At 42.4% G+C, this 25,909-nt stretch overlaps 1 protein-coding gene across 9 annotated transcripts in view; it reads left to right on the top strand.

Moving 5' to 3' along the window:
- The window catches only part of STARD13 (StAR related lipid transfer domain containing 13), a 506,601-nt gene that overhangs the window by 432,107 nt on the left and 48,585 nt on the right, over positions 1-25,909 (top strand). For all 9 annotated transcript variants that reach the window (XM_074986427.1, XM_074986387.1, XM_074986418.1 and 6 more), the window contains 2 exons: positions 16,693-16,764; positions 18,005-18,086. In XM_074986427.1, the coding sequence (XP_074842528.1) occupies positions 16,693-16,764; positions 18,005-18,086 (154 nt within the window). The remainder of the gene's footprint in view (positions 1-16,692; positions 16,765-18,004; positions 18,087-25,909) is intronic.

Here is a 25,909-nt window from a genome sequence, read left to right as displayed (position 1 = left end):
AATGTCACTTCAATCTGGGAGAGTTCCTCAGATTTGTCACCTAAAAAGGCTGGCTCAGATTTAGGAACCTCTGTAACATCCTCAGCCGTGAAGACTGAAGCAAAGAAATCATTTAATCGCTCCGCAATGGCACTGTCTTCCTTGATCGCTCCTTTTATATCTTTATCGTCCAAGGGCCCCACTGCTTTTTTAGCAGGCTTCCTGCTTCTAATGTATTTAAAAAACATTTTACTATCGTTTTTTGAATTTTTGGCTAGCTGTTCCTCAAAATCTTTTTTGGCTTTTCTTACTACATTATAGCTGTGTCTACACGTGCACGCTACTTCAAAGTAGCGGCACTAACTTCGAAATAGCGCCCATCGCAGCTACACGCGTCGGGCGCTATTTCAAAGTTAACTTCGACGTTAGGCGGCAAGACGTCGAAGTCGCTAACCTTATGAGGGGATCGGAATAGCGCCCTACTTCAACTTTCAACGTCGAAGTAGGGCACGTGTAGACGATCCGCGTCCCGCAACGTCGAAATTGCCGGGTCCTCCATGGCGGCCATCAGCTGAGGGGTTGAGAGACACTCTCTCTCCAGCCCCTGCGGGGCTCTATGGTCACCGTGGGCAGCAGCCCTTAGCCCAGGGCTTCTGGCTGCTGCTGTGGCAGCTGGGGATCCATGCTGCAGGCACAGGGTCTGCACCAGTTGTAGGCTCTGTGTATCTTGTGTTGTTTAGTGCAACTGTGTCTGGGAGGGGCCCTTTAAGGGAGCGGCTTGCTGTTGAGTCCTCCCTGTGACCCTGTCTGCAGCTGTGCCTGGCACCCTTATTTCGATGTGTGCTACTTTGGCGTGTAGACATACCCTCGCAGCGCCTATTTTGATGTGGTGCCGCGCAACGTCGAAGTTGAACATCGACATTGCCAGCCCTGGAGGACGTGTAGACGTTATTCATCGAACTAGCCTATTTCGATGTTGGCTTCACGTGTAGACGTAGCCTATGACACTTAATTTGGGAGTGTTTGTGTTCCTTTCTATTTTCCTCACTAGGATTTGACTTCCACTTTTTAAAAGCTGCCCTTTTCTCTCCCACTGCCTTTTTAACATGGCTGTTAAGCCATGGTGGTTCTTTGTTAGATCTCTTACTGTGTTTTTTTATTTGGGGTATACATTTAAGTTGGGCCTCTAGTATGGTGTCTTTAAACAGTTTCCATGCAGCTTCCAGGGATTTTAATTTAGTTACTCTACCTTTTAGTTTCTGTTTAACTAGCTTCCTCATTTTAGTGTAATTCCCCTTTTTGAAATTAAATGCCAGAGTGTTTGACCGCTGCGGTGTTCTTCCCAAGACAGAAATATTAAAAGTTATTATATTGTGGTCACTATTTCCAAGGGGTCCAGTAACAGTTACCTCTTGGACCAGATCCTGCGTTCCAGTCAGGACTAGATCGAGAATTGACTCTCCCCTTGTGGGTTCCTGTACTAGCTGCTCCAAGAAGCAGTCATTTAAGGCATCAAGAAATTTAATCTCTGAATCCCGTCCTGAGGTGACATGTACCCAATCAATATGGGGATAATTGAAATCTCCTATTATTACTGTGTTTTTTATTGTGATAGCCTCTTTAATCTCCCTTAACATTTCAGCATCACTATCACTGTCCTGGTTAGGTGGTCGGTAATATATTCCTAATGCCATATTCATATTAGAGGAATGAATTGTTATCCATAATGATTCGATGGAACATTTTGATTCCTTTAGGATTTTTGTTTCATTTGATTCTATATTATCCTTCGCATAGAGTACCACTCCGCCACCCGCACGACCTGTTCTGTCTTTCCGATATAATTTATATCCCGGTATGATAGTGTCCCACTGAATGTCCTCATTCCACCATGTTTCTGTGATGCCTATTATGTCAACTTCCTCCTTTGATATGAGGTACTCCAGTTCACCCATCTTATTAGACAGACTCCGAGCATTTGTCTAAAAGCACTTTAAAAAACTACCACTATTTATATGTCTGCCTTTCACAGACGCCTTGGATTTTTTTATATGCGATTGTTTCACATCTGATCTTGCCCATATATTATTTCCCACATTCCCTGTCTGACTAACTTCTGGGAAGTCCCCATCTATGGAGCCTCGTGTAAGAGAAGTCTCCGTCCGATCCACGTGCTCCCCTGCACCAATCGGCTTTCCCCCCCCTCTTAGTTGAAAAACTGCTCTACGACCTTTTTAATGTTTAATGCCAGCAGTCTGGATCCACCTTGATTTAGGTGTAGCCCATCATTCCTGTATAGGCTCCCCCTACCCCAAAAGTGTCCCCGGTTCCTAATAAATCTAAACCCTTCTTCCCTACACCATCGTCTCATCCACGCATTGAGACTCTGAAGTTCTGCCTGTCTATTTGGCCCTGCGCGTGGAACTGGAAGCATTTCAGAGAAGTGATCACGAAATCATAGCGTTCACCATCCTAAGGAAGGGTAGAAGAGAAAACAGCAAAATAGAGATAATGGATTTCAGGAGGGCAGATTTTGGTAAACTCGGAGAGCTGGTAGATAAGGTCCCATGGGAAGCAAAGCTGAGGGGAAAAACAGCTGAGGAGAGTTGGCAGTTTTTCAAAGGGACATTATTAAGGGCCCAAAAGCAGGCTACCCCCTGTGTAGGAAAGATAGAAAATATGGAAAAAGACCGCCTTGGCTTCACCAGGAGATCTTGCACGATTTCAAAATAAAAAAGGAATTGTATAAAAAATGGAAACAAGGAAAAATTACAAAGGATGAATATAGGCAAACAACACAAGAATGCAGGAGAAAGATTAGAAAGGCTAAGGCACAAAATGAGCTCAAACTAGCTACAGGCATAAAGGGAAACAAGAAGACTTTTTATAAATATATTAGAAACAAGAGGAACACCAGGGACAGGGTTGGGCCATTGCTCAGTGAGGAGGGAGAAACAGTAACAGGGAACTTGGAAATGGCAGAGATGCTCAATGACTTCTTTGTTTCAATCTTCACTGAGAAGTCTGATGAAAGAGTGCCCAACATAGTGAATGCTAGTGGGAAAGGGGTAGGGTTAGAAGTTGAAATAAAAAAAGAACAAGTTAAAAATCACTTAGGAAAATTAGATGTCTGCAAGTCACCAGGGCCTGATGAAATGCACCCTAGAATACTCAAGGAGCTGCTAGAGGAGGTATCTGAGCCTTTATCTATCATCTTTGGAAAATCATGGGAGACAGGAGAGATTCCAGAAGACTGGAAAAGGGCAAATATAGTGCCCATCTATAAAAAGGGGAATAAGAATAACCCAGGAAACTACAGGCCAGTCAGCTTAACTTCAGTGCCAGGAAAGATGATGGAGCAGGTAATTAAAGAAATCATCTGCAAGCGCTTGGAAGGTAAGGTAATAGCAAAGGTAAGGTAATAGCAAACAGCCAGCATGAGTTTGTAAAGAATAAATCTTGTTAAACTAATCTGATAGCTTTCTTTGATAGGATAATGAGCCTTGTGGATAGGGGAGAAGTGGTAGATGTGGTCTACCTAGACTTTAATAAAGCATTTGATACGGTCTCTCATGATATTCTTATAAAAAAACTAAGCAAATACAATTTAGATGAGGCTACTATAAGGTGGATGCATAACTGGCTGGATAACCGTACCCAGAGAGTAGTTCTTAATGGTTCTCAGTCCTGCTGGAAAAGTATAAAAAGTGGGGTTCCGCAGGGGTCTGTGTTAGGACCGGTTCTGTTCAATGTCTTCATCAAAGATTTAGATATTGGCATAGAAAGTACACTTATTAAGTTTGCAGAGGATACCAAGTTGGGACGAGTTGCGACTACTTTGGAGGATAGGGTCATAATTCAAAATGATCTGGATAAATTGGAGAAATGGTCTGAGGTAAACAGCATGAAGTTTAATAAGGACGAATGCAAAGTGCTCCAATTAGGAAGGAACAATCAGTTTCACACATACAGAATGGGGTGAGACTGTCTAGGAATGAGTACAGCAGAAAGGGATCTAGGGATTATAGTGGACCACAAGCTAAATATGAGTCAACAGTGTGGTGCTGTTGGAAAAAAAGCAAACATGATTCTAGGATGCATTAACAGGTGTGTTGTGAACAAGACACGAGAAGTCATTTTTCTGCTCTACTCTGCGCTGGTTAGGCCTCAGCTGGAGTATTGTGTCCAGTTCTGGACACCACACTTCAAAAAAGATGTGGAGAAACTAGAGAGGGTCCAGAAGAGAGCAACAAGAATGATTAAAGGTCTGGAGAATGTGACCTATGAAAAAAGGTTGAAAGAATTGGGCTTGTTTAGTTTGGAAAAGGGAAGTTTGAGGGGAGACATGATAGCGGTTTTCAGGTATCTAAAAGGGAGTCATAAGGAGGAAGGAGAAAACTTGTTCTTCTTGGCCTCTGAGGATAGAACAAGAGGCAATGAGCTTAAAGTGCAGCAAGGGAGGTTTTGGTTGGACATTAGGAAAAAGTTCCTAACTGTCAGGGTGGTCAAACAGTGGAATAAATTGCCAAGGGAGGTTGTGGAATCTCCATTGCTGGAGATATTTAAGAACAGGTTAGATAGACATCTATCAGGGATGGTTTAGATAGTACTTGGTCCTGCCATTGGGGTGGGGGCTGGACTCGATGGCCTCTCGAGGTCCCTTCCAGTCCTAGTGTTCTATGGTTCTATGATTCTAAGTCAGGGACAGTCAGTCAATGGAGCATCATATCTGGACAATGTGGGTACTTCTGGAAGAGGCACACACCCCGGCACACATTCTCTCAGGCCTGTGAAAAGATGGAAGATAGGGTTGCTAGGTGTCCAATATTGAACCTCACAGTCTGGTATTTGGGCTGTCTGTCCAGTTAAAAAAAATCAAAGGACACCAGACCCATAAATGTCTGTTATTTTTGTGGAGGACATCTGGCAACCCTAATGGAAAATGTGTATACATTATAATGTTTTGATCATTGCTTATCTCCAGGTGACTGGCAGATAGATAATGTGACACCAGTTCTATATTAAAAACCATGCAAAAGCAATCCTGGCAATTACAGGCCAGTAAGCTAAACTTCAGTAACAGGCGAATCAGATGAAACTATCGTAAAGAACCAAATTATCAGACATGTGGATGAACAAGATTTGTTGGGGGGGAATAAATATGGCTTTTGTAAAGGACAAAGGTGATTCAATAGATATAGTGTACTTGGACTTTCAGAAAGTCTTTAACAAGGTCCCTCAGCAAAGGCTCTTAAACAAATTGACCAGTTTTGTGATAAGAAGAAAGATAATTTCATAATCAGGAATTGGTTTAGGGAAGGAAACAAAGGCTAGGAATACATGACCAGCATTCACAACGGAGAGTGTTAAATAACAGGGTTCCCAAGGGAGCTGTACTAAGACCAGTGCTATTCAGCATATTCAGAAATATCTGGAAAAGGAGGTAGCAAAATATGATATGATGATAGAAAATTTCTCAAAATAGCTAAGTCTGAAGTAGACTGTGAAGAGTTACAAAGGGATCTCATAAAACTGGGTGACTGGGCAACATGATGTAGATGAAATTCAATGTTGTTTAATGCAAAGTAATGCACATTGCAAAACATAATCCCAACTATACATACAAAATGATGGGATCCAAATTAGCTGTTAGGGTCAGAAAAAGAGATCTTGGAGTCACTGTGGATGGTTCTCTGAAAACTTCCACTCTGTGGTGTAGTTGCTGTCAAAAGAAAGCTAAGAAAATATTAGGACCCCTTAGGAAACAGACAGTAAGACAAAAATATAGTGCTACTGTGTCAATACATACACACCTTGAATACTGCATGTAATTCTGGTCACCCTATCTCAAAAGAGGTACTTTAGAACTGGAAAAGCCTAAAGAAGGGCAAAATAGAATGATTGGGGGCACAGAATAGCTGCTCTATGAGGAAAGATTAAAAGACTGGCGAACTTTTTAGCTTGGAAAATACATGGCTGGGCTGGGGATACGATAGGGGTCTATAAAAATGTGACTGGGGTGGAGAAAGCGAATAAGGAAGTTTTATGTATTACTTCACATAATACAAGAACTAGGGGTCAAGCAATTAAATTAATGGGCAGTAGTTTTAAAACAAAAAAACATAGTCTTCAAGGGGTAGCTGTATTGGTCTGTAGCTTCACAAATAACAGGCAGTCCTCTAGCATCTTGAGGAGTTCATGGAGGATAGATCCTTCAGTGGCTGTTAGCCAAGATGGTCTGGAATGCAACCCCATGTTCTTTGAGTATCCCTATCCTCTGATTGGCAGAAGCTGGGAGTGCACAGAACAGTATTTGGGGACCACTCCATTCCATTTGACTTGGAGTAGCTCTGTGCATCAGAGAATATGAACAGATGGCTTAGAACTCATGCTGGGCATAGTTGCAGATCATCACAATATTCTCGTGGCATAGGCAGCTATTGTTATTCCCATTTTTTTATTTTTTCTCATTGAAAAAGAAATTAAGCATTTTTCCCAATGTTGCACAGGGCAGTAGCAGCGGAGATAGAAACTGGATGCAAAACTTCTGAGGCCTGGTTTGCTGTCTTAACCACAAAACTATTTATCTTCCCCTCTTCAATCACACCATTTATAAACTCAGCAAAATGAACTGTCTGGCACATTGCCTTTCATCCCTTCAATCCACTGTAAATTTATTTCCAATTTCTGCTGCCAAAATACAGTATGGCATTATATTTGGATGTGTTCCCTCAGTGCTGAGCACAAAGCAGCTTCTGTTCAGTGGAATTGCATTGCAAACCCATCAGCGCCATACTGCTAGCACCAGAGAAAATTGTGAAATATATCCTGAAACTGGGTAGACCATAAACACTTCATTTTTTCTGAATTAGGTGTATAACTTCTGTGATTCTGCTTGTGACTTGATGAATGTTCCCAAAGCTGGAAAATATTGATACTGAGCTCCATGTAACCACGTAGCACACGTTGAACAAGCAACAAGTGTTAAAACGTCTGTGTTCCAAAAGTGCTGCAAAGTTTGGAGGAAATATTTCAAGCATGCCCTTGGGTTCTTGTGTCAATATTTATAAAAGCTCATGATCTTTCTTTGTTTGTTTTTACTCAACTAGCCTTTATCTTGGATTAAACTAAACCAAAATTAAAACATAGTGACTTTTTTTTAATCCTTCAGTGACTAATTACGGAATTAGCAGAAAGCCAAAAATAGGAAAGGTTAAATAGTTCTATGCACAAAACATTTGTCAAAGGGAGTAAATTTTAAGATTTTTTTCAAAGTATTGCGGCACTAGGTTAATTATGGACAAAATGCCCCATTGGTATGTAATCTTAAAGAAGTCTGCAGCACACTGTGACTACAGCTGTGGAAAACAAACGCAGAGCTGCTGTCTGAGTTGACCAGATAGACCATGCAAACGTCGGTCTCCATCCAAGGTAGCTGTGTGCCTTTTACTGTAGCAGCTGAGCACCTTCCAATCTTTAATGCATTTATTGCTTCCCTGTGTGATAGAGAAGGATAGTTGCTACCGTATTACCTACAGGGAGTTAAAACACAGAAGTTGCCCAGGTTCACACGGCAAGCCTGTGGTGTAGCAGGGAATTGACCGTTGATCTCCTGCCAGCACCCTAATCAATGGACGGTTCATCTCTTCCTGATTGTGCAGTTTGAGAGTTCCCTTAGGGCCACTTTGTTCATAGTGCATATTTTCAGTGCTAGTCATCTTTCATTTTTATTGCTTTTTAATTGTTTTTAAATGTATTGTGGGGAATTTCTGGTTGTTTGAAATGTGAGCAACCTACAAAATGTAAATGCTCTGCTTATAAACAACTCAGGTACTTGCATGGGCAGTGTCAATGCAAGCTTCTGCTGGCTGTTCTGCCAGTATTTCTCAATCCTTTTGTATAGGGAACTCTTGCAGGCAGGGAAGCCTGTTCAGTCCTTTGCCTCTATAGGGACTACCACCAAATGACCTGGACGTTTGTCCTCTGGGAGGAGGACTGAGACTATCAAACTGATTTCCCAGCAGCCACCACAGGGCCTGAGATTATATTTAGCTTTGAGCCAGCAAAGTAAATGTTCCAGGATCTATACCCCTTTTCTCACATTATACTGCAAGAAACATTTGCCTGAAAACAGGATCTTTGTGCCTTCTTAGTTCTATTTCTCCTCCTGTTGATCTCACAGAAGCAGTTTCCTGCACCTGTGGGGCAGCCATTGGCAGATGTCCATTCTTTCTGATGTCTTCCCCTGCAGTAGTAGGTAGTCTGTCATGTCCGACGATGACGTCTTGAGCTTGCACAGGCTCATCGGTTGCAGACTCACATGTGGCTGAGGAGTCCAAGCTTTGAATGGCATGAGCGTTCACAGTGGGGGCAAGGGAATTGCCCTGGCTCTATTAGTGTGGCTGCTGCTCTTGCTTTCTTCCTCTAATCAGCATCAATGAAGAATACGTGTTTCTGCTCTTCAAAGTTGTCATACGCGTGTCGTACGAGAGCACGCCAGCCTGTTTGGTCTTTAGCATGCTGCTCTAGCTGATCTGGTTTTAAACCAGCATGAGCAATGTTGGCCTTCACGCAGTCCTTATATCTCTTGAGAGGCCTACCTTGATTCCTTTTGCCCTGGGAGAGTTCACCGCAGAGGAGTTGCTTAGGGATTCTTGACTCCTCCATTCATATGATGTTCCCTGTCCAGCGAAGCTGAGCTTTCAAAATCATGGCTTCGATGCTCATGGTTCCTGCTTTGTCCAGGACTTCCAGGTTCGAACCTGAACCCCTGCAGTAATTCCTGCACATAGCTGAAGGGCAGGATCCAGCTTTATGGAGCAATGATTACAACCTCTAATTTAAAGTGAGCTTGTTTGTCGTATTTTGGTACAGAAGCAATTTCTTTCTTTCTTGCTCTTGGGGAAAAATATTAGTTACTAAGTGTCCTATTCCTGGATGGTGTGATAATTAGTTCTTTACTAACTCTGCTGTACTGCTGGCAGTAATTACTGGCAAATAATTAAAGAGTTCCCATAAATCTGACTTCCATGTGTTGCCTTGGTGTAACGAGGCTGAGAAAATGAGATGTGTCAGTGTAACAGCTATTCAGCATTTTTTCTGAATTTAGCAAAAGTATACAGAGAACAGTTACGATGTTGCTGTGTTAATGGCTGTGAATGGATCTAAAGGAGGTGCAAGCAGGAAAGCTTGAATTTAAACATAACTTTGAGATTTAGGAGACTGTTCTCATCACAGTAGGAGCCCATAACCCCCGCTGGCTGCCATTAAAAGTAGCTGGATATGAGTATTGAAAGGAGACTAGAACCTTCAGCCAAAATGCTAAACCAATAATAAATATAATAGCCAACTAGTCTGTTCACCATCCACAAATATCAGGGATAGAGGAAAGCTTATGAACAGCTTATGTGTGGCAATCATAAGAGTCTGAGTATTCGCTGCTCATATATATATTTCTGAGTACTGCACCTGTTTTATCAATACTGCAACTTTCCTGACAAAGACAACCAAGCAAACGAATGTGATGTATATGAACACAAACCCTAGAAATCTTCTAATTTAAACGTTTGGCTTCTGAATAGTAACAGAGAGAAAGCCATGCTAGTCTATATACTATCAAAACAAAAAAGCAGTCAAGTAGCACTTTAAAGACTAACAAAATAATTTACTAGGTGATGAGCTTTCGTGGGACAGACCCACTTCTTCAGACCATAGCCAGACCAGAACAGACTCAATGTTTAAGTCACAGAGAACCAAAAATAGTAATCAAGGTTGACAAATCAGAAAAAAATTATCAAGGTGAGCAGATCAGGGAGTAGAAGGGCAGAAGCTGGGGGGGAGAGTCAAGAATTAGATTAAGCCAAGTATGCAAAAGAGCCCCTATAATGACCCAGAAAATTCACATCCCGGTTCAAACCACGTGTTAATGTGTCAAATTTGAATATAAAAGAGAGTTCAGCAGCCTCTCTTTCAAGACTGTTGTGAAAATTCCTCTTCAGTAAGGCACAAACTTTTAAGTCATTAACAGAATGGCCCACTCCAGTAAAATGCTTGGTAATGTTATGTGAATTTTCTGGGTCATTACAGGGGCTCTTTTGCATACTTGGCTTAATCTAATGCTTGGCTCACACCCCCCCATTTGCTCACCTTGATAATTTTTTTTCTGATTTGTCAACCTTGGTTACTGTTTTTGGTTCTCTGTGCCTTAAATATTGAGTCTGTTCTGGTATGGCTATGGTCTGAAGAAGTGGGTCTGTGCCATGAAAGCTCACCTAATAAATTATTTTGTTAGCCTTTACAGTGCTACTTGACTGCTTTTTTATTTGGCTTCTGAGTTTCAGTTAACTAATGACAACATTATGTTTGTAACCCTAGTCTAAGTGCTCACTTACAGGGTCAGCATTTAGCTGTATAACTTCAGAACAGTGTAGAACACATCAAGTACTCCAAATCTTATAATCCAACTCTGAGTTCCCTTAGCCATTCTAAATTAGAGACCAAGGGCCACATTTTAAAGGTACTTAGGCAAATACAGAAACAGATAGGCACCTAGTGGGATTGACATCTAAATAACTTCAAAAATCTAGCCCTAAAGCTCATCAGTGTGATCTTAAAAAGTAGTTTTTAAAATAAGAGACTGTGGTCAGTACTGAGGTGAAGGGATGTGGCAGTTAGCTAAGGCTATGTCCGAGGGTGGGTCTACACAGCAAAGTTATTTTGAAATAGCAGCCGTTGTTAGCATCTGCACAATGCAAGCACTAGTTTGAAATAATTTAATTTAATTCTACAAGGAATAGTGCCTATTTTGAAATAGATGCTGTTAAGACAGGGAATAGTGTCTGTTTTGAAATAGTACATCCCCTGGTTCTATTTCTGAATAGCTTCTAGGTGTGTATACACTGTATTTCAAAATAGATAAGTATTATTTCAAAATGCATTTTTAGGTGTAGCTGTGTTATTCGAAATAAACTATTCTGGAAAAAAAAAAGAAAAAAGAATGAGGAAGAAAGTGAGGTTTCCTTTCGAATGAGCCCCATCTATACAGCTGTTTTGGCTTTTGAAAACAGCTCTTCCGGAAGCGAGATCTTGTGTGCTTATGCAAATGAAGTGCAAGATGTGTAAATCTGCACTTCATTTGCATTTCCAATCAGCCGTATTTGCATTCCCTTGTAGCCATAGACACCCTGAGTTTCTAGTGAAGCATCAGTTTGGATTTTTTCAAGTTTTCCAACATCCTGAGGAACACTCTCCTAATGTTGGGTTTTTCTGTTGTTCAGGGCATAGGAGGAAGATTTTTTGGCATCAAGTGACAGCTAACTTCAAGGTGAAAATGAAAAAAATCTAAGATTTTGTCTGGAATTGTATTAGTAAAGAAATATGGTCACAATTAGAGGCTATGGGCTAAATTTTTCCCAAATTTGTTGTAGTGTTACTCCATTGACTACAATGGGGTTGCACAAACATAAAAGAAGGCAGAATTTAGTTCACAACCATTAATTACATGTCTACACACTATATCTCCAGTAATGCAATCCCAGACACCCTCTGCCCCAGCCCAGCACTCCCTCCCACATTCTGTACCCCTCAACCTCAGGCCACAGTGCCCTCCTACACCCCGAAACCCCCAACTCCAGCTCTACCCCAGAGTCTGCACCTCAACCAGAGCCTTCACAACCCCTCACAACCTGCTTCCCACACCCTGAACTCCTCATTTCTGGTCTCGTTCTGGAAACTGCATCCTGAGCCCAGAGTCTGTATGCACTCCCAAAGTCCAACCCTCCTGCTGAAGCCCAGAAGCCCTCCCATGCTCTAAACACCTCAGCTCCAGGCCCCAGCCTGGAAAGTCCACCTGTACCCCAAGCCATTCATCCCTGGCCCCACTCCAGAGCCTGCACCCCTAGCTGGAGCCTGAACCCCAGCCTCCTGAGTCAGCCCCGGAAAAATAAATGAGTGAGTGAAGGTGTGGAGAGTGAGTGATACAGAGAGGGGGATGGAGTGAGTGGGGGAGGACCTCAGAGACTGGGTGGGGCATTGGAGAAGGGGCAGGGTAAGGGTGTTTGGTTTTGTGCAAGTAGTAAGGTGGCAACCCTACCCCTGACAGATGTAGTTAGGCCAGTTGACCTAGCTACCACCTCTCAGATGAGCAGACTTATTACAGCAATGGGAAAATTCTTCCACCACTGTAGTAACTGTCCACACACTAGGACTACACTAGCACAGCTGTTGTGCCACTGTAGCATCAGTGATGTAGACAGCCTCTTAATGTTACATTAACACATGATGTGACACTTATAAAAGGACTCCCTTAGCTTCTATGGCTGTTAAATTGGGTTTATTGTTTTATGGGTGTTCTTGCATTTAATATTTATGTTTAATCTCAGTGCTATTGGGTTGTTGGTTTGTTTTTGTTTTTTTTTCTTCATTTCTTTATGTTCTATGAGAAGATATTCTGGCAGTTCTGATTAGTGGTATGAGTAAATAGTGTCTGAAGCAAAACTGTTAAACAGTGCCATGAATTTGATGTTTAATCCCCTCAGAAATTAAGCATAAGGCAGTTATATAAATTAAGTAGATGTTCTCTAATTATGTTAACTTAGTTTTCATAAATTATTCTCTACTGACAGTCTTGGGGCTTGATGAAATATTAATACTGTACATATATTTTAATGGTGATAATTATAGCTCCTGTAGACAGTGTGGTGAGTTTGAATCAGAGAAATCATCTGGCTTCATTAGTACAAGTGACGTGTTCCAGAATAATGTAGATACGGAGGTGGTTGGATTGCATATCAATGACAGAACTTCTAAGTCATGCAAGAATAACTTACTGAATCAACGACAGCTCTTCTAACTCATGAAAGAATAAATTACTGAATTCTACAGTTTTTCAGAGGAAGAATGCAGGATGTCTCTTCAAATAAGCTTTTTTAAAATAATAGCCAATAAAGGAAAACTGGAACCTAATATACAATGCCAGATCCTCAGCTGGTATTAATCTGCCTAGTTCCATCAAGTTCAGTGGAGTAATGATAAGTAGCACCAGCTGAGGTCTTGGCACTAAATATTAGATTAAATTCACACCACCTGAGGATCTGTCCCTCTGGCTTACATATTACACTTCTTCCTTAAGTGTTGCATAATGTATCTTTTTCTTATACAGAAACGTACCTTCCATCTTACTTAGCACTAGACAAAATTTAATTGAATATTAATTTAAAATAAACAAGAACTGATTTTGTTTATAAATCTCTGTAATCCAAAATATCTGCCTTTTAGATGTTTAATATCAATTTTCACAGTGTGAAGACCACCTCATATGGATAATGCATTTCTCTGACATATGTCTGATTGCCTGCAAGTAATTTGCATGTTTCCAGACCGTGAAGTATATAATTAGGCAGTAATTAATATGATAAGGATTTAAATTACACACTTCTTCCTTGGGTAATTCAGCAATTTTGCTCTACTTCCATGTCTTATATATTTTTGCTGTTGGATTTATTACAAAATGAATATCGTTTAATGAGGTGCACATGAAATTCAAGAAGAAATGCACATTTAATAGAATTTGAAGGAGACATACCCTGACTTTTATTCATTATAATATGTGGCGTTCATTTTTCTTCATCTGAAAATCTCAGTGTTCTTCGACCAGTTAATATAAGTGTACAGCACTTATGCAAGGTGTAGTAGGTTCTACTGAGCCCTCTTTGGTCACCTAACCCCAACTGACTTAAATGGAAGACAGTTACTTGTTTACATGCTCTTAAAATCCCTCTAAGCATCCATGTGACTCTTTAAGCACACCAGTAATTGAAAATCTTACTGTCTGTGCGTCATTTGTCCTGTAAGATAGACATAATAATACTTTTCTACTTCATAGCCGTGGTGGGAGAATAAATACAGGTTCAGCTTCTTAAATCTGGTACTTGCTTGTCTGGCAACATCCATGGTCTGACATAACCATGCATGCTGCAGCACCAGAGAGTCCTGCATCAGGGGGGCAGGGGCTGGGGCCGGAACAGTGGCCCCCACCAGCCCTGCTGCAGCATGGAGGGGGGCAGGCCCTCTGCCAGAGTACGGGGCTGGGGCCAGGGCCAGAAAACTTCTGGAGTTCACTTTAATCTCAATATGGGCATAACTGTTTGGAAAGTATAAACTAAGCTTCTTCTTGGCTGGCTGCTTCCAAGCATGCTCCCTGCAAGGCCTCCTGTCTTAGTTCTTCCATCTCATCACAGGTATGTGCAGACCCTTTTATACTAAGCTCAGGAGCTAATGAAACATACCTGCTCTCACATAACTCACCAGCATTGTCCTGCCTCTCCCTTTGTAAAACCTGCCAGGCTCTTAAAAGTAGGTTTTTCTGCTGAAAAATGAATTCCTCATTCTTACAAGAAGAAGGGGACACTTGTGGCGTTTCTAAGGAAACATCCCACATATCTCCAAACTTTAGTGTCTGTTGGGTATTGGATTTATTCTCACTGCTATGCAAGATCCCAGAGTTCTGTTGTCTTTTCCTGCCTGGCTTTGATCCTCACTGTCATTTGAATATAACACAGCTGCTACAGTGTGGGTGTCACACCTACACTCGTCAATAAATGTAAGGACGACTGTGGAATAGAGCTGGGCCAATGCTTCAAAACAATATTGCTGCACATTTTCGTTGACATTTTTAAGGAATTCATTGCAGCTCTCTGCTCACCACTTCCCCAGGGGAGTCTTCACGAATATTTGAGCCAACAAATTAACAGAACCGGCACATTTGAAGCAAATATTAGCAAATATTTATGTGAAATTAATGCTACAGCTGCTGTCTGAGATCATTTTCACAAGGGAGCTTATTCTAAGTAGTACACTCATCCAGTGGGGAAACTGGGTGGTACCTTGGGATGGATGATGTCTTGGAGTACACACCTATCCAAAGGAGTGAGGAAAATAAGGACTTGTCCCTTCCACCCTTGCAAAAATGAACTGCGGATCGTCACATTCATCTGCAGGGATTGGGGTACACACAGATAGACACAAATTTGCAGGGCTCTACAAATGAGCCCTAGTGAGCAGTGTCATAATTTGCTACTGGGCTGCGTTGGGCCACCAGCAAATTACGACTTCTGCCATACCCAGAGTAAGAAAGTAAGAGCGGGTGCATTTGAGGAAAATGCATTCTGTACAGGAACATTTTGCAAAGAGAGATCCAGGAAAGGCAACATTTGCTGGATTAATTATTCCTTGCAATCGTCCCTCCATCTCTGCTTTAGACCTCATGACCCCCACTGGGGCCACAAGAAAATTCCTGGCAGGCCACATTTGCAGTAGAATCTCAAAAACACATTGAAATGTGAGAATCCTATAGGGACACTAGCTACATTTTTCTCCATTACACGCAGTTTCTTCTTGTTCTTCCAGTGCAGATGAAACTTGACGATGCAGCTGTTGTGAGTTGCAAAAAACATTTTCCAAGAGGATCGATTAATTAGTGTTTCGCAGGACTGTACTTAACAAATAAACAGATCGAGAAAGTAACAGCCCATGACTTTTTTCCAAATGTGGAATGAAAATATTTGGTCACACTGAAACAAAATAGAGAGAGGGCATTTTCAGCATGCAGATGTGCAGCAAAAATAGCTTTGTTTTATGTTTTTTGCACAGTTGTAAGAACTTAGTGTACTTGTGTAGCCCCAGAGGCACTGAGACCATGTACTGGGGAGAGTGAAGTCTCTGCTTTACAGCCTCAGCTTAGTGCCAGCTGGCCCTTAGCTTCTGTGGTAGAGCACAGGGCTTTAGCCTCCAGGGTAGCAGGTTCAGTCCCTCATGCTGATGCCAAGGCTGTGGAGTAGAGACTGTGGTCTCAGCCCCTCTAGGGTTACACTTGCTAAAGGCTTGTGGGAGAGGCAGGGATGCTGTAATATGAGTTAACTTCAAAAAAGCTGGAGTAAAATGACCAGGCAGAGAGTCAAGTCAATTGCTGATGATTGTGTACTTTCAGCAGGCAGGGCTTTTTCTCCTGAATTGTTATTTCAATTGCAACTACTAGTGTGAGTTAATAGTGTGAGAAGCAAAAAGGTGTCTGTATTGTATATTCAAAGGAACATGCATTTTCCCACGCAGGCTGTTCAAGGAGCTTGGGATGGCCCGATTTAATTGTTTTGACCATAGTTAATCTGGTCTGAACTTGGCCCGGTGACCACACATGGAAACTATGCACTTCATTAAAAAACAAATTCAAACCTGGCTTTAGCATTCATGGCCCAACATTCAGAAGATCGCCCGAGTTTGGTTATGTTTTTTTCTTTTTCCAGTCCAACAACCTCTGCTGTGTTTAACCAGCATTGTGTGGGCCAGATTTTCTATCCTGGGTACCTAACTTGCATCAACAAAATCTGCATGTGCCAAACCCTGGCATATGCATACACTTGTTAGAAAGCCATGAACACTGAACTCTACTCCTGGGACTGAACATCCTTCAACATTTTACAAATGCACTGGATGTGCCTGCCTGTCCCTTGCGGTCCTGATCCTGTGAATGTTTTCACACATGGGTACCCCCTGCTTATTTAATGCCAAATAGTAATAATTGTGCTATTTTAAAATGGTATTGTTGCTCCAAAGGAACATGGTCCTCTTGTTTCTTCCTTGTAATTAAAATTACTTCTGATGCAAAGAAGCACAGTATGGATCTCGGATGAACCTATTTTCCTTTCTCTTGCTCTTCAGAAATCGAAACAAAGGAAGCATGCGACTGGTTACGAGCTGCAGGATTTCCACAGTATGCTCAGCTCTATGAGGGTATGTTGTTATTATTTCTGTAACTTCTGAAGTGTATTGAGCATCTCAATGACACAGAGCTGGTCTGAAGAGTGTACAACCTCAGACAGGGTTGCCAACTGTTGTGCTGTTGATCCTGAATCTTGCAAAAGCTAGTGATTTTTCTTAGAGCTGTGGCTCCTGGAGTCATGTGAATATGTGAAAATCTCAGCTTTCCTTTTTATAAAAAGTTTCTAGCCCTTGTGTTTGCAGATTAAAACAAGCCCACGTTCAAAAACCAGCCGGCAAATAAAAAGAACCCACAACGTATTTTTTTCATCTCATGAATATTAAACCCAGCTGATGATTTGGGATGGCCTGACAAGATGATAATGAATGCTTGGGGTTCGCAGTACTAAATTTTATGTCCTGTTCCTGCAGATTACTCTGCTCAGATGAACTCCTCCACATGTGCAGAGCCGCTTGCAAGATCAGGGCCTAAATTTAGATATAACTGCTAGTTAGACTTATCCTGAGTGAATTGGGAGGAAAGGGGAGACCAGAAGGATGAAGATTAAGTGCTTTTAACATACTAATGGCAAATGGAACGCTGAGAAATCCAAGAATGAAAAAAGCGATGTTAGTGGGAAAGAAAACACAAAATACACAGAAATTGAATCTGAAAGTGTAAACACTTGCTGAAGGTGGTTGTAAATCTTCTAACTTGAGCTTCCCACATTTGTGTGTGACTCAACGGAAAGCAGGGGCAACAACCAGCTCAGTTATAATGGAGTGTTGAACCACTGTCCCAAAGCTGAGCTGAGCTAGTGTTGCCAGCAGGGGAAAGTACGACTCTCCCCTTTGGCTCCTCTGGCTGGTTGCATCTGAAACTCCTGATTGGAGGACTTGTGTCCTCCCAAAACTGTTCTTTGGCAGCTTCACCCTGGGTTTGGCAGGCCAATGCTCAAACCACTGAGCTATTTTCTGGGGAAGGGGCAGTAATCAGATAGAGACGGTAAGCATTTAATGTCTTTTTACAGCCAGAGCCAAACATGTTGTTATCTCTTTGGCTAAGAGGACATCAATTCCATTTTAAATATATAAAATAAAATAATGTGACGTGACCAAGCAAATCCTGGATCTCATACAGGGGTAATTAAGGCCAAGCTAAATAAGTCATATACCATTTCTGTGTATAAAATGCATGCAATGCATCTTTCAAAGAAACTATTTCCATTTGAATAAAAAGTAGTCAATTTAATATGCTGCCTTCTTGTTACAGATTCTCAGTTTCCTATTGACATTGCAGCAGTAAAGAAGGATCATGACTTTCTTGACAAGGACCTTGTAGAGCCGCTTTGCAGGTAAAAAACATCCACTGTTCATTTTCTTCTTTTTAGTTTTTTTATTGGGTATCTTAAAAGCACCATTGGATTTTTGTTCTGAAAGTAGCAGCCCAGCCTAAGAGAACTATATTTGTCCTTTTCAATTAAACAGGCATTATCTGTGTTTTTTCAAACAAATAATAGAAACCTGGATGAATTTCTCTCTCAAAAAATCTTACAACAGGGGCCAATTTGCCTTCTGAAAATTCACAAAATTTAAAAAAGGGCCCAAATCTATCGGCCCACCTCATCAGTGGAGTGAGGCTGACTGCCTTTTGGAAATAAGATTGCCAGCAAACTGAGCATAAATTACTGACATGTGGGTCACATATGGGTCACTCTGTCCACACTATGACAGACAATCAGAAATTCCCATGCAGAAAACCCTTCCTTCCTCTGACAGTAGGGATGGTTGTGTAACACTGTACTGTGATTGCCTCCCTTTGTTGTCATTTAATTGTAGTGATGTAGCACCTAGGAGCCCTGGTCATGACTAGGACCCCATTGTGCCAGCCATTGTATAAACACCCAGTTGCTGCTGCTGACACCTCCACCTTGCCAGAGAGTCAATGTGATTCTGTTTGTGTAGCTTTTTGTTCTTAGCCTTAGGGGAGTGCACCACACACAGCTTCTGCTGTGCCCACACCTAACCCCTCAGTGAGCTGTGGACCATGGTAGTCCTGGAAGAGGACTTTGGCTGGGGAGGGAAAACACACTGCAGAGGCACCACTCCCCTCATCCTTCTCCCATGCTCCGTTTGGGCCAGGTTCTTCTCCTCTACACCAGGGTGAGGGCAACGGAGTGTTAGGCCCATAATAAAGCAGCATTCATTCCATGAAGCTGCATCTTTCACCATGTCAGTATCTTATTAGCGTTGGATGTTTACTGGTTTCTCATAAGCTTTTTTGTTCATTTGTTGTCTTTTTATTGAACTAATCCAGTGGTCCCTGAGCTGGGGGGCTGCCTTGCTAGAGGGGTCACACATGAATATGTGGAGGATGTGAAATGGGGCCCAGGCGGACCCCCTGGGTGGATGTGGGAGTAAGCGCCACCCTGACCCAGTGTGTCCCTAGACCAAGTCCATCCACAGCTGCAGCTCTACTCCAGCACTGATCTGCCCCCACCCCAAACTCCAACTGCAGCTCTATTCCAGCACTGATCTGCCCCCACCCCAAACTCCAACTGCAGCTCTACTTTGACCCCTGCTTCGCTCCCAGCCTAGCCCCCTTCCACCCACTGCTTCACCCAGTCCCAGCTCAGGCCTCATTCTTTCTCCATTCCCTGGCCAGCTCCAGTTCTAGCCCCAACTCCACCTTCAGCCCAAGCTCCTCTGCTGAGGAAGCCTTTACTGTGCAGTAATGGAGACATGTGGAGTCGGCAGTTTCCATTACAGATAAGGAAGGAGCAACAGGAAAAGTGTGGGCACCACAGCTGTAATCCACAGCTGTATGGGGAGAGTAACACTGTATATACGCAGAGTCATAGGACAGGGAGGGATCTTGAGAGGTCATCAGGTCAATCCCACCTGTACTCCTGGCCATACCAAGGACCATCTAGCCCTGTGGTGTCCAACACACTAGCCACTAGCCACATGTGGCTGTTTGGCCAGTTGAGTGTGACTGGTTGTACTGAACAATAAAAACTCAGAAATGGTATTTAAAAAATGAAATCAAAAAACAAATTTTAAAAGAATGAAAAATAGTTCAGAAGATCTTTCTGAGTTCTAAAGCCACTTTCCATTAATTTAACCCATCTGCTGGAGAGAGACTTCCACCAGTTCGCGAAATAGCTTACATATGCTCAAAGCTAGCTTGGTCAGTCAAAAATGAATCAGTTTTAACAAAGTGGGATGCAGTTTTTTGACAGAATCAGTTTGCTATTTTGAAAACTACAGTCACCAATTTTTTTTCCATGTTTGGTTCAACATGGCTTTGTGAAGCATCATTTTCTTTACACCAAGTTGAAGTATTGGTCACAGTTACTGGATGAAAATATGGAGGCGAAATTGAGGTGTGCGGTCAATGAAAAGTTTTTTCCTGATTTCAGAGGTTTAGCAGTGAAACAAATTGTCATGTATCCCACTGAATTTCTGTAAGATGTGATGTCATGATTTCTGGTGATTTAAAACTAATGTTTAAGCATTCTATTGGCATTAAAAGACAAGAATTGGTATGTTTGAAGAATCTGACAAAATTATTTGCATGTTCAGAATAATGTGACTAGTTTGCTTCAGAACGAGTTGGATACCATGGAACTAGCCTATGCAGGAAAAAACAGAATCATTATGCTGCCTGGGCTTAATTTTTTTGGAATGATATATTTTCAGATCCTAGACATTCATTGTAATATGGTCAGCTCTTAGTTGAGAGCCACTGAATACAGATAGCTGTCTGTATCTGTGTCTCATGGTTCAGGCACAGCCACAGTGGTCTCATCATTTTCTGTAGTAAATTGGGCAAAGGGAATCTTGCTGGCCCACAGCTACTCTTAATTCCTCCAAGCAGAGAGGTCTCCTACCTGAAAAGAAAGCCTCTCACAAAGAATTACTGTCAGTAGTTTAATTGTTAAACTGATATAGTGGGACCTTTGAGGGAGCAGGGAAAGTTCAGTTTCTATTTTCCTGTATTCAGGGACCCATATGAATGATTGTTCTCAGGTTCAAAAGTCTACTGCAATATGAACAACAAATTGTGTTGGCCAGTCACACATTTTCAGCTGACTGTATCTTATAAGTTATCCAATCACATTTTTCAAAACCATGCAATATACTCTTAGTCCCACCGCCATCAAACATTCACAGCTTATCTAGCCACCATATGCAAGCTTTAGTCCCTCTCATTACTGCAAGATGCACACAGGAGTCAGCTGACCAAGACATCCACTTGTAAAATGGAAAACAAAAAAGGAAACTCTTATTTTTGTGTGCTAAATGTCCCTCATAGGGCCCAGTCTCGCATTCCTTAAACACGCAAAACTCCCACGGACTTGACAGGAATGCACCACCAAGCCTTTAGGCTGATTAGCAAAATATTCATCTCAACCACATAGATTTTTCAGCTTATCTCTGAAGCTGAACTATGAGGGCTGCTTTTTAGACTGAACAGATTGTGAATTCTGGACTATCAGCCCTCTGCCACAGGCTTTTGCCACATGAGCGTAGGCTCTGGATTTCTCAGCTTTTGTGGACAGAAGTCATGCTTTAACTTCATTTCATTATTGTTTGTGTTACAATATAGTGAATGGGAGAGAGACCACAAAGAAAGAATTCCTATTACAGGGCAGACGGTAACAACCTCTATTCAGAAAGCCTAATACTTAGTGATTTTTTGAGCCAAGTTAACACTTCTGTTGTTTGCCATGGGCCTTTGAAATTCGGCTGTGGGAGGGAAACTTCAAGATAGAAAAGTACCTTTTCTTTGTCCAGTTAATTTTATTCAGGTTTATTGTGATATAAATGTTAGGAAATCATACTTTCCTTTCTCTCATTTGCATTTGTGCACTAGCCAAAATAATAATTGAACATGAATTCTGTAGCTGGGCCTACTTCCAAAGTGGCAACAACACACTGATTTAGGAAGACCTATGAACTTACAGAGTACACTCATCCCTGGTTAAGCAAGTACATTATTTACAAGTACTCACTTAAAGGAGGGACACATATACCTCCCCTAGTTTACTCGATGAGTGAACTCCCCCCGCTAATACGAGCATAACCCCCTCCCCATGGCTCCAACCCCCCGTAGTCTCACCCACCCCCTGCCAGCCCCACAGTTGCAACCTGCTGCACCCAGACCCCCCCAATACCCCCACAGCCTGACCCCCTGCTGGCCCCATGGCTCCAAACTGCGGCAGTCTGAGTGGCCACACGGCCAGACCCACTGCCAGCCCCATGGCCTCATACTGCAGCAGCCTGACTAGCCCCACCCCCCTGCCGGCCTCACGGCCCCCTACCGCAGCAGCCAGACCCCTTTGCCGCCTGTACCTCTGCAGCCCCACTGCCTGACACTGCCCCCCGCCGCTGGCCCTGCGGCCCCAAACTGCGGCAGGCGGAACACCCCCCCCAGATCCAATCCACCACCAGATTTTAACCCTCCCTCCTGCTCATGGCCCCAAACTGCCCCCAGCCTTTAACCCTCTCCAACCGTCCCCCCCACCCAAGGTTCACTTACCTTCCAAAAGCAGTGCCACCTGCTGCCACTCCTTCCCTGAGTTAGGAGTCCTAGGAACCAATCAGAGACTTTTACCTGTATTTTAATAGGAATTTAGTGTCCCTCTTATCAGTTTTCGCCTACAAGCAGAAAGTTGGGGACCAATCGTGCTCGTATAGCAAGGGATGAATGTAGCTGTTGGAGGGAAAGAGCCACGCCAAGTTGAACCCACCTGCCCGCTAATTCAGCTCATGACCCCATGGTGTGCTGTGGGGGCACATGGAGCAGATCTCTCTCAACTGCTGCATCTCTCTCCAAACAATTCCTACCCACCACCTGGCTTTGGTGGACAGTCCCTCACTGAGGGGTAGCAGCTTCTTCCTGCCGCTGTCATCTGCTCAAATGGCATAAGTATAAACAGTGATGAAAGTTCAGCATTCACGCCCTGCTTATGAGTCAGCTTACCAGACCTGAATTTTTAGAAAAGAGGTCACCCCAGAGAGAGTGTGTATCTGTATCAGTATCTTCCAACTCATGGTGTATTAATGTACTATAGGATATATTTGCAACCCAAATAACATTCTTTTAACATGCTGTTTGCATGTAAATGTACTAACCAAGTTCTTAAACATGTGTAATATTTTAATCTAAAACAGTGTTTTCCCAAATACTGTTCCCTCTCATTTTTTCCATTGGCAGGCAGAATAAATGTTGTTATGTGTACCAAGGCACGTGCAGGTGCACACCACCAATAGAAACCACATGCTGCCCACTGTGTGTGACTTTGAGAACTCTGCTAATCGGCTGGGCAGCACCTGAATCTCTCCTGGGTGGCCACCCAAGCACTCAGCTTACAGGGAGCGCTGCCCCTAAACAAGTGTCTTTATTTTCAAAAGAACACAGCACTCAGCAGACCCTGTTGAATTTAATCTTTTTTTAAACTGTGGCCATTCGTTCTTTATGTAGTTATTCTCTATTTCATAGCCAGTACGTGTGCCAAGGGTCACTATATGTAGATTATTATACTGGTAAGCATTTTAAATAGATATGATATACTCAGTATTCTGCCGTGTTATTATGTAACTCCAGGTTTTTTTAAAAAACTTAGGTTTTCCTAAAAAAAATTGTTCAACATGCCATTGAATGATTAAGGCAAAGAAATAGCCCAGTGCAGCCCTCATTAACAATAATAGGTTTCTAATGATGTCGGGGGGAAGGGGACTGAATGAAGACCTCTGTCTTTTCTTTTAGGGCTCAGAGACTGGTGCTGGATTGGTATCATTGAAAAAACAAGCCTTGTGTTTTGCCATGGCACTGGTACAGCAGGGTCCTTGGCTGTGTGAGTTTCCCTGCATCACTCTGGGGAGACCCTCAGTCAGTGTTCAGTCCTTGGCTCCTAGGCAGAGTCTCCTAACATGCTTTCAGATGTCCCCCTCCTATAGAATAACCGTAGAAGAGGAGGCCAGGCTGCTGGCAAAGTTTCCTGCAGATTGTTCCCTTGAGAAGGAGTTTAAGGACCACAGAGTTCAGAGGGGCTGAGTGCTGTCAAACTACTGTATCCTAGAGATAAAGGTGCCACAGTGAAAGTGTCCCAGATCTGCATAGGCATGGGTGGCAGGCCCCTCCCTGCTACACAGTTGCATTTAGTGTTTGCTGGCAGTGTAACTTCTGCATGACCTTCGCATGCCATTGGCTGGGTTCCCCTGCAGCTGCTGTTAAGCACCTGCAACCCAGACCCAGATGGAATTAATACTGTTCGTTCCAAGCCACTTTCTGGATGTCTGAGGATAATCTGGAAGGCCTTTTAAGCGGAACAATGGCCACCCACTGGGCTGCCCAATTACACAGCTCCCACTGTAGTGTAGGGTTCTTTACTTATCAATCACTGGTCGTGTATATATCACAAAAAGAAAGCAGTTCCTGAGCCTGAAGAGCTTACACTGTAAAAGACAGGAACAACAAAAATTGGATGCCTAGATAGTATTTTCATTGATACATAACAATGATGATTCAAATTGCACTGCCATTGTTCTGTGAAAGACATATGAAATTTACATTGTTTTTTATATGATTTGTGAGTTTTCCCCAAATACTTTGCAACTTCCTTGACAAGTGTTTTGATACATCCATAAATATTTTTAAAAGCCAGACCATCCTAAACTACAAACAGGATTATCAATTTGGTACGTGTTTTATTGTCTTTCCTTCAAGCTCAGATGTCATGTTCTTGTATAGTTCTAACTATACAGCCTTTTCCCATAATTTGAGACAATGGCATGAAAGTGTAGGTAGTGTCACAGTGGCTTGTCTCTCTTCGATCTGGGCATCAGTGCCAGTCTTTTTGTCATTGAAGACTTTTGTTTCTCTGAGGGTTTGGCTGTCATTCCCGTAATAGATATAAGCAGATGGAGAAAGCTGTCTGCTGCCATTGGCACATCAACAGGATGTGAGAAGTTCAAACAGACTGGATTTAATTCAAGATGCCAGCAACAGGCAAACTAATAAATCTGATCATTAACCCTCTATTTCACCAGCAGATTTTTGCAGTAGTGGAAGCACCCCAGAAAGCATGTCATTTTTTGTACATGGGTAAATCTAAAAGCAGAGGATGAGTTCCTGGTTCTCATTTGAAGGTAGTTTCAATTGAGTGGGTTCAGAGAGCAGTCAGGATCATTCTGTAGCTTTCTCTGTGTCCAGTCTAGCTACGTAATGACACCAGCTCTTTCAGTTCACTACTGAAATTACCCTTGCTTACTCATTGAGTCAGTGAAGACCAAACTGCTTTTGTTTTCATTGTTTGTTTTGCCAAATGATTTCAGTATTTTTCCACTATGGAGCTGTAGGCCCCTCTTAAAACATTGAGAGAAAGTGTGCCTTTAATTAGACCTGAGCAATGCCATAGAATTCAGTGGGGTACCTGAATATAAACGAGGGCAAATTTTAAGTCATTGTCTGTAGTATCTTACTTCCTCATCTTTCATGTATAATTATTTGCTCATTTGTTCGTCAAGTGCATATCACATTGCATGAATGGAAGAAGACATTCTGTCGCTTGATTTGGAATGTTTCTGCTTTCTACTGCACTTTCTCCTCTCCATCTGTTGCTAAAAGGCTCTTTTTTAAACTATTTAGAAAGCTGCTGGTGAAATAATCTCTAGGGGCGAGTGGAATATCCACTGAAAACAAAGTTAGGCATTCACCTCTGAAAACTTGAGGCTCTCCACTACCTGGTGCAGTCACCCAGCAAGATGATTTTGCAGGAATATATTGCCTTATTCCATTCTGAAGTGACAATGACAGTATAGCAACTTCAGTTAGATAGGCTCGAAGTGCTAGGCTAGTGAGTATAAGTGGGGGATTGGTGGCAGCTTCTCTTCCTCCTACCTCAATTTTTCCCATAAAAGGACTGAATCCCAAACTGAAGGAGTCATCTCCTGTTAGGTGAACAGCATTCTTTGAGGGGCAAAGCTTATGGAAAACTCTTCTGCTCAACATTTGCTACTGGCTAAGGTTAGGCAGCTCCCCACTAAACATGCGAGATCTTGTGAATCCCATTCTTAAACAACTGTCTCTCCCCATGCAGTGTGTACGGAGCCTGGATACTTAGCTCAGGATTGAATTCCCCTAAGTGGCAGGGTGAACAAAAGTTAGGCT

Source organism: Carettochelys insculpta, chromosome 1, assembly GCF_033958435.1.
Source record: "Carettochelys insculpta isolate YL-2023 chromosome 1, ASM3395843v1, whole genome shotgun sequence".
Taxonomy (NCBI): domain Eukaryota; kingdom Metazoa; phylum Chordata; order Testudines; family Carettochelyidae; genus Carettochelys; species Carettochelys insculpta.
Note: the sequence above shows the minus strand (reverse complement) of the source record. Positions and strands in the feature narration are given on the sequence as shown.